At 34.5% G+C, this 8,989-nt stretch overlaps 1 protein-coding gene across 4 annotated transcripts in view; it reads right to left on the bottom strand.

Moving 5' to 3' along the window:
- Positions 1-1,260: 1,260 nt before the first annotated feature.
- The window catches only part of scel (sciellin), a 21,382-nt gene continuing 13,653 nt past the window's right edge, over positions 1,261-8,989 (bottom strand). For 3 of the 4 annotated variants that reach the window (XM_067443321.1, XM_067443322.1, XM_067443320.1), the window contains exons 11-35: positions 8,894-8,923; positions 8,738-8,809; positions 8,576-8,647; positions 8,353-8,406; positions 7,951-7,980; positions 7,777-7,839; positions 7,606-7,659; positions 6,906-6,935; positions 6,737-6,799; positions 6,553-6,606; positions 6,033-6,062; positions 5,861-5,923; positions 5,678-5,731; positions 3,877-3,906; positions 3,697-3,759; positions 3,526-3,579; positions 3,071-3,100; positions 2,911-2,982; positions 2,749-2,820; positions 2,497-2,553; positions 2,349-2,411; positions 2,193-2,261; positions 2,001-2,109; positions 1,718-1,820; positions 1,261-1,626 (exon numbers count right to left, since the gene is read on the bottom strand). In XM_067443321.1, coding sequence (XP_067299422.1) covers positions 1,610-1,626; positions 1,718-1,820; positions 2,001-2,109; positions 2,193-2,261; positions 2,349-2,411; positions 2,497-2,553; positions 2,749-2,820; positions 2,911-2,982; positions 3,071-3,100; positions 3,526-3,579; positions 3,697-3,759; positions 3,877-3,906; positions 5,678-5,731; positions 5,861-5,923; positions 6,033-6,062; positions 6,553-6,606; positions 6,737-6,799; positions 6,906-6,935; positions 7,606-7,659; positions 7,777-7,839; positions 7,951-7,980; positions 8,353-8,406; positions 8,576-8,647; positions 8,738-8,809; positions 8,894-8,923 — 1,408 coding nt within the window. In that variant the 3' untranslated portion in view covers positions 1,261-1,609. The remainder of the gene's footprint in view (positions 1,627-1,717; positions 1,821-2,000; positions 2,110-2,192; positions 2,262-2,348; positions 2,412-2,496; positions 2,554-2,748; positions 2,821-2,910; positions 2,983-3,070; positions 3,101-3,525; positions 3,580-3,696; positions 3,760-3,876; positions 3,907-5,677; positions 5,732-5,860; positions 5,924-6,032; positions 6,063-6,552; positions 6,607-6,736; positions 6,800-6,905; positions 6,936-7,605; positions 7,660-7,776; positions 7,840-7,950; positions 7,981-8,352; positions 8,407-8,575; positions 8,648-8,737; positions 8,810-8,893; positions 8,924-8,989) is intronic. The other variant, XM_067443323.1, reaches the window with a different exon arrangement.

Below are 8,989 nucleotides of genomic sequence, written 5' to 3'. Positions count from 1 at the left end.
TTGGAGTGTCATATTCTATTCTATTCTATTCTATTCTATTCTATTCTATTCTATTCTATTCTATTCTATTCTCCTTACTAGAACTAGGCTAATTTAGTTTCACCATCCCATAATATAGGCTACACAATACTTTAAAGTTTTATTAAGGATCCAATAAATAGATTCTTTAAAATTATTTTTTTCTTTATATTCTTCAAAAATATCAAGCCGCACAACTGTTTTCAACATTATTAATAATAATAATAATAATAATAATAATAATAATAATAATAATAATAATAATAATAATAATAAATGTTTCTTAAAGCCCACCAGCATATTAGAATGATTTCTGAAGGATCATGTGACACTGAAGACTTGAGGAATTATGCTGAAAATTCAGCTTGGCACCACAGGACTAATTATTATTTTTTTTTTTACATTTTAAAAGAAAACTTATTTTACATTTTAATAATATTTTATCATTACTGTATTTCTGATCAAATGAATGCAGCCTTGATAGGCTATAAGAGACTTCTTTCAAAAACTCTCCACTTTTAAACACCCCAAACATAGTAGGCCAGGCTTATTTCTAAATATAGATATTAATTATATAGATATTAATCTTACATCTTTAGTATTCTACATGCATTAATTACATTTTCTGAACATATAGGGATGAGTTGAACATTTCTGCTGAAAAACTGGCAATTTGTTATGAAATATTGCAGGTGTTTCTTCACTTATCTAATTTAAATGTCAAATAACAGTTTTAATTGGTAATATTTGAATTATTTTTATGCATGTGTCCTCAATATCCATTTAAATTATTTTAATCTTTGTAAAAATCCTTGAACTAACAAAAGTCGCTTCAGTAAAGGTTTCCTCCTGTTTCCTGTTTGATCAAATTTACAGATATCTATGATATTATCATTATAAAAGATTGATATTTAAAAGATTGAATAATATCAAAATATCCCCTCAAATATAAGCAGACTCTCAGTATTTAACTGAGCAATGGCTAAGTTTAGCTCTTTGTTTTTTGTCTTCTAATGAATCCTGTCAAAAGCTATAAGTTGAACTGTCTAATCTTTATCAGAAGATATTTCTGAAAGTCGGCAAGTCTCTTTTATAGAAATACTTCTTTAAATACTTTGAGCACAAGCATATTTCATTATAGCTACAGCAGTGGAAGGCCCTGCATAACTATCCTTTGGAATGATGCACAACCAGATCTGAACAATAAAAATCATCAGATTAAACTCAAAAAGAAATAACAAATTTCAGGTTTCATAGCTCTTAATTCTTTAATAATAAACAATAGTCACAAAAAAGTAAAATAACACAAAATATATATTATCATGTTTGAGCAAATTATTATTCATATTTTAAAATATTCTTCTTATTTAAGTAATTAGATAAGAGGCTTGTCACATCATCAGGGAAGTATAGCAATCAATGCAATTAATAAATGCCCCGAAGTCTATAATCAGACAGAAGTCCACCACCAAAAACCGTTATGCACTTCAAATGATCCAAGTCCAAATCAGAGCCATGGGAAAGTTTTGGTATAGGCTAGTACATTTGCCATCTCTTTTATAACATCCCTTCATGAATGGTACATGAAGTCTCAGCTGATCCATTTGCCTATAAAACAAACATTTTTGTTTATTTACCAAGTATATTGATTGTATGTTTCAGAAAACTAAAAAAATATATATAGCAGAGTATGTCTTACCCCTAGTGACACCAAAGCAACTCTCACAGTAAATTGCACGACGGTAGACCCATAAGCTGTCACCGGCTTTCAGGTGTCCCAGAGAGGAATTACACACCCCACACTAAACAAATAAAAAATAACAATAATATTCTTTAATCTTGAATTATAATTAAAAAAAACGGTATTAAACTATTGAATTAAATCATTTAATATGTAACAATATACATATCATTTTCATAAATATTGATATTTTAATATACTAATTATGTTGTCACATTTTTAAGAGTAAAAATAAACAAACCTTGAAACAACGTGCATGACAGTTTATATTCATGTCATCCAGGATAATCTTTTCATCTGTGTACATATGTTTTTGGCACGATGTGCAAATGTCCTTTGCACTCACTGTCCTGCAATTAAGTGACAAGCATTTCACATGTGCACGGCACATCACGTCATTGAACTCTGGCATAAATCAATTCTGGTTTCATACCTTTCCGGTGATGTGTACACAGTAGTAGTGGTTTTTGATGTGAGGGTGTCAGACAGGTAATCACTGGGCCTGTGTACAAAATTACATGAAGTCTACAAAACCTACTTAAATCTAATCAGTAATTCTAGTAAAGTGTTTAATCTGTGGATGTCGAACCTGCTCTCTGTGTATGATGTTCTGCGGTAAGAAGGACTCGTGACTTGTGTACTCCACTCATTTCTATGTATTTAAAAAGATAAAGAAGTGTAATAAACAATAAATAATGTATCAGGCAAAGATGCGTGAAAAAAAAATTCCATCTTACCTGTCATTTGATGAATACACAGTTCTGGTGGTTTTGGAGACCGATGTATTCTCTTGACTGTAGGAACGATAAAAATCCATGACTTAGAGTAAAGCTCTAATGGAAAGTTGTGAGTCTAAATACATGTGAGCACCCACTTTTGTGCTTTTAGCCTGCATGACAGTCGTAAGACTGGTTAAACTACTTAAAGGCCAAAGAAAATGTCAAACTCGCCACAAATGGGTTAACACCTTATATGCAAATGCCACATACCTGCTGTCATGTTTTGTGTAGCTTGACTTGATTGACGTTGGTATGAGAGTGTCAAACAGTTGATCCTCAGTGCTGTGGAAAAGCATTCAGTGATGTTAACATCTTACAGTGAGTGAAAAGCATTTACAGGTGTGTACTCGCAATTGTCTTTCAGGTTCTCACCTCTTTGTGGATCGGACAGAATAAGATGTTGTTTTAGTTGGTGAAACATCCTCTGTGGTGTACGTCTTGATGCTAGAATTGAAATGAATAAGTGGTTAATAGAGCCTTCCGCGTCATTATTTCAGGTTAATCAGCAATCTATAAAGAAGGCTGTGGTTACCTTGAGGTGGTCTTGAGAGGTGAAGTTGGTCTAGATAAACAGAACGATAGGTTTTAGTTTAATACGCACACAAAACACAGCAAAATAACAACAGCTGATTTTAAAAAAAATACTTCACCCAAAAATGAAACATTTCTCATTACTTGCTCACTCTCAAGTTGTACCAGTGAGTTTCTTTCTTCTGTTAAACACAAAATATGTTTTAAAGAATATCGGTAACCAAACAGTTGACTGCAGCCATTGACTTCCATAGAAGGAAAAAAAAAAATTTCTATGGAAGTCTATGTGGCCCGTCAACTTTTTGGTTGCCAACATTATTCAAAATATCTTCTTTTGTGTTCAACAGAACAACTTGAGGGTGAGCAAGTAATGACAGAATTTTCATTTTTGTGTGAACTATCCCTTAAGAGATTGTTTCTAAAAGAAGTTGAGAAGCTCTGTTCTCTGACACTCACACGTCAGTGATGTCCTTTGATGACTTCACAGTAACCACCTCAGTCTTGTAGTCACTTTAGAGACACATAACATGTTCAATGAGCAGGGTAACAGTCTCTTAATGTAAGTTTGTTTCATTGCACTGCATTATTTTTGCTCTAAATATAACAATTGTGATCTAGCTTTCTCACCTCTTTGTGGAGTAGGATGTTGTTTTAGCTGGTGAAACATCCTCCTTGGTGTAGGATGTAATGCTGTGAATGAAAAGATAAAAAAAGGTTACAAGAGAAGCCCCGTTTTCCAGATTAGTCAGCAATCTTGACCCATCATTTTTTTCTTCTGGTGAGTCAGCAATGGTGTGGTTACTGTACCTTGTTGTGGTCTTGACAGGTGAAGTTGGTCTAAATCAAAATAATCAAAGGTTTCAGGTAAATAAACACACAAAACACAACACAAACTCAACAGCAACTGAACTAAGAGACAGTATTGAGTTGGTAAAATTGTACATTCTACAACATATATCCTTAAATATACTTAAAGTATATATACAGCTCTGAAAAAAATAGACCTTAACATTGATTTTATGTGTTAAGTGGTCTCCAATTTTTTCCCAGAGCTGTACTGTACTGTACTTTCATTAAATAAAAAAATTAAGTACAATTCATTGTCATTATATGCAATTAATCTAAAATTAAGTTTTGAAAACAGTTCACACTTAAGTACATACACTATATTGTCAAAAGTTTTGAGATGCCTGCCTCTACATGCACAAGAAATGTAATGACATCCCATTCTTAATCCGTAGAGTTTAATATGGAGTTGGATCGCCCTTTGCAGCTATAACAGCTTCAACTCTTCTGGGAAGGCTTTCCAAAATGTTTAGGAGTGTGTTTATGGGAATTTTTGACCATTCTTCTATAAACGCATTTGTGAGGTCATGCACTGATGTTGGACGAGAAGGCCTGGCTCGCAGTTTCCACTATAATTCATCCCTTCATCCCATCTGTGCAGGCCAGTCAAGTTCCTCCACACCAGACTGTGCTCATTCATGTCTTTATGGACCTTGCTTTGTGCACTGGCAAACAGTCATGTTGGAATAGCAAGGTGCCATCCTCAAACCGATCCCACAAAGTTGGGAGCACGAAATTGTCCAAAATGTCTTGATACACTTTAGGGCCAAGCAAAACCCTTTAAAAACAATCCCACAACATAATCCACCAAACTTTACACTTGGCACAATGCAGTCAGGCAAGAAGCATTCTCCTGGCAACTCTGCCAAACCCAAACTCGTTCCATCGGATTGCCAGACAGAGAAGCATGATTCATCACTCCAGAGAACACGTCTCCACTCCTCTAGAGTCCAGTGGCGTCGTGCTTTACACCACTGCATTCGATGCTTTGCATTGCACTTGGTGATGTAAGGCTTGGATGCAGCTGCTCGGCCATGAAAACCCATTACAGGAAGCTCTTTATGCACTGTTCTTGAGCTAATCGGAAGGCCACACAAAGTTTGGAGGTCTGTAGCTATTGACTCTGCAGAAAGTCGGTGACTTCTGCGCACTGTGCGCCTCAGCATGCGCTGACCCTGCTCTGTGATTTGCCATGGCCTACCACTTGGGGCTAAGTTGCTGTTGTTCCCAAATGCTTCCACTTTGTTATAATACCACTAACAGTTGACCGTGAAATACATTTCACGAATGGACTTATTGCACAGGCGGTAACCTATCACGATACCACGCTTGAATTCACTGAGCTCCTGAGAGCGACCCATTCTTTCACAAATGTTTGGAGAAGCGTGTGCAGGCCTAGATGCTTGATTCTATACATCTGTGGCCATGGAAGTGATTGGAACACCTGAATTCAATGATTTAGAGGGGTGTCCCAATAATTTTGGCAATATAGTGTATTTTTAAAGTATATTATTTCCATAAACCTTGCTCTTTTTTTCACAAAGCATACAGGAAGCTTTTCTCCTCTCTTTTAAAAGGTGATAAGGAAAAGCCTGTTTATTTTGATATTCTATCTATGTGCGATTATATGTTTAGCTGCATTTTATTATTTGCTTTTAGTACTGTTTTTTTCTCTGTTGTCAGGGACCCATCAGAATAGAAGAGGCAAGAAAAGTGTGGGTCATGACCCATCAGTTGAGAAGCTCTGGTCTCTGACACTCACACGTCAGTGATGTCCTTTGATGACTTCACAGTAACCACCTCAGTCTTGTAGTCACTTTAGAGACACATAACATGTACAATGAGCAGCGTATCAGTCTCTAAATAGAAGCTAATTTCAACGCACTGCATAATTTTTTGCTATAAATATAACAATTGTATTGTGAACAAGCTTTCACGTTCTCACCTCTTTGTGGAGTAGGATGTTGTTTTAGCTGGTGAAACATCCTCCTTGGTGTAGGATTTAATGCTGTGAATGAAAAGATCAAAAAAAGTTTTAAAGACAAGACATTTTTCTAGGTTAGTCAGCAATCTTGACCCATGAGTTCGTTAGTCAGCAATACTTGTAGTTACTGTACCTTGTGGTGGTCTTGACAGGTGAAGTTGATCTAGATAAAAAGTATTATGGATTTAATTTTAATACATAAACAAAACACAACAAAGGTGTTTAGGACAGAATATCCTTAAAGTCAAACACTAAAGTTTATTCATTTTACCATAAACTGTATGGGCCAAGCCATATGCAAAAAATTTAACATTTCCTGTGTGAAAAATAAGTGTGAATTGTTGTATTAAATGTTGACTTGTTCTACACATTTTTAAGTATATATTTCATATATTTTAGATACATATTTTAGATATTTTAGATAACATAAAATAAATAAAACACCACTTAGATGTAGGCCTACTTCATTACTGTTTCTAACACTTAAGTGCATTTAAAGAAAAGTGCATTTTGAAATAATGTCAAATGAAAAAAACTTTACTTTAAAGCCCATTTTAAATAAGTATGTATGCTTATGTAAAGCGTACAGACATTTGTAGGAAAAGTGTGGGTCATGACCCATCAGTTGAGAAGCTCTGATCTCTGACACTCACACGTCAGTGATGTCCTTTGATGACTTCACAGTAACCACCTCAGTCTTGTAGTCACTTTAGAGACACATAACATGTACAATGAGCAGCGTATCAGTCTCTAAATGAGAATCACTTTCATTTCACTGTATGATTTTTTTGCTATAAATATAACAATTGTGATGTGAACAAGCTTTCACGTTCTCACCTCTTTGTGGAGTAGGATGTTGTTTTAGCTGGCGAAACATCCTCCTTGGTGTAGGATTTAATGCTGTGAATGAAAAGATTAAACAGGTTACGAGAGAAGCCACTTTTCTAGATTAGTCAGCCATCCTTTTTGTTTGTTTGTTTAGTCAGCAATGGTGTGGTTACTGTACCTTGTTGTGGTCTTGACAGGTGAAGTTGGTCTAAATCAAAATAATCATAGGTCTCAGTTAAATAAACACACAAAACACAACACAAATTCAACAGCAACTGAACTAAGAGACAGTATTGAGTTGGTAAAATTGGACATTCTACTACAGGTTTAGGACAGAATATCCTTAAAGTCAAACATTGAAGTTTATTACTTTTACCACAAACTGTATAGGGCAAACAATATGTAAAAAAAAATCTCCATATGAAAAAGAAATGTGATTTATTTTATTAAATGTGCACTTTTACTTCAAATCTTGAAAGGTATATATAAAAATAACAATAAAAAAGGACTTTCATTTAATATAAATGAAGTACAATGCATTGTCATTAAATTGCAAGATTTAGATGCAATTGCGTGTCTGAACACAGTTCACACTTAAGAATATTTCTAAAGTACATTATTTCCATAAACATTGCTCTTTTTCCCCCACAAGGGATACATATACATTTGTAAGAAAATTTGAGAATGTTAAGATATTGGAAGCTTTTCTCCTCTCTTTTAGAATTTGATAAGACTATTTATTTTGCTATTCTATCTATGCGTGATTATATGGTTAGCTGCATTTTATTATTTGCATTTAGTATTGTTTTTCTCTGTTGTTAGTGACCCATCAGAACAGACATGCAAGACATTGAGAAGCTCTGGTCTCTGACACTCACACATCAGTGATGTCCTTTGATGACTTCACAGTAACCACCTCAGTCTTGTAGTCACTTTAGAGACACATAACATGTTCAATGAGAAGGGTAACAGTCTCTTAATGCAAGTTTGTTTCATTGCACTGCATTATTTTTGCTCTAAATATAACAATTGTGATCTAGCTTTCTCACCTCTTTGTGGAGAAGGATGTTGTTTTAGCTGGTGAAACATCCTCCTTGGTGTAGGATTTAATGCTGTGAATGAAATCATTAAAAAGGTTACGAGAGAAGCCCCGTTTTCCAGATTAGTCAGCAATCTGGATCCATGTTTTTTCTGGTGAGTCAGCAATGGTGTGGTTACTGTACCTTGTTGTGGTCTTGACAGGTGAAGTTGGACTAGACAAAATGAATTATAGGCTCAGTTAAAATACATATAAAATTAAAAAAACAAACACACAGAAAAGATGGTAATTGAATTATGAGATCATACCAAATTATACAGATCTGTATGATCTCAACAGCTATATATACCAAAATAGAAGTAAACTAAATGTCCTGAAATTCAAACACTGAAAATCAAACACTGAAATTCATTATTATTAATATGAACTGTAGGTCCAACAATATGAAAAGGTATTAACATAACATTAACTAAAGATTTATCATTTTGGTTTCTAAATGTAAACAACAATTCTGTATGGGAAAAGTGTTTGCAATTTTATTTCTGCTTGCCCTTGTGAACAAGAAGCTCTGTTCTCTGACACTCACACGTCAGTGATGTCCTTTGATGACTTCACAGTAACCACCTCAGTCTTGTAGTCACTTTAGAGACATAGAAAATGTATTACTTTCTGCAATAAACACTAGATTTTTCCTATCATTTGTGGGACTACAGAATCTTGTGACATCTTGAGGTAAATGTCTGATTACAATTAAATTAATAGAATGCTGATTAAGTTGTTTAGTTTATAATTATGCAAATGCCACATACCTGCTGTCACGTTTTGTGTAGCTTGACTTGACTGACGTTGGTATGAGAGTGTCAAACAGTTGATCCTCAGTGCTGTGGAAAAGCATTCAGTGATGTTAACATCTTACAGTGAGTGAAAAGCATTTACAGGTGTGTACTCGCAATTGTCTTTCAGGTTCTCACCTCTTTGTGGATCGGACAGAATAAGATGTTGTTTTAGTTGGTGAAACATCCTCTTTGGTGTACGTCTTGATGCTAGAATTGAAATAAGTGGTTAATAGAGCCTTCCGCGTCATTATTTCAGGTTAGTCAGCAATCTATAAAGAAGGCTGTGGTTACCTTGAGGTGGTCTTGAGAGGTGAAGTTGGTCTAGATAAAAAAAGTATTATAGATTTAATTTTAATACACTCAAACAATAAAGTAAAAAAGCTAAGA

This window comes from Pseudorasbora parva, chromosome 5, assembly GCF_024679245.1.
Source record: "Pseudorasbora parva isolate DD20220531a chromosome 5, ASM2467924v1, whole genome shotgun sequence".
In the NCBI taxonomy this organism is placed as follows: domain Eukaryota; kingdom Metazoa; phylum Chordata; class Actinopteri; order Cypriniformes; family Gobionidae; genus Pseudorasbora; species Pseudorasbora parva.
Note: the sequence above shows the minus strand (reverse complement) of the source record. Positions and strands in the feature narration are given on the sequence as shown.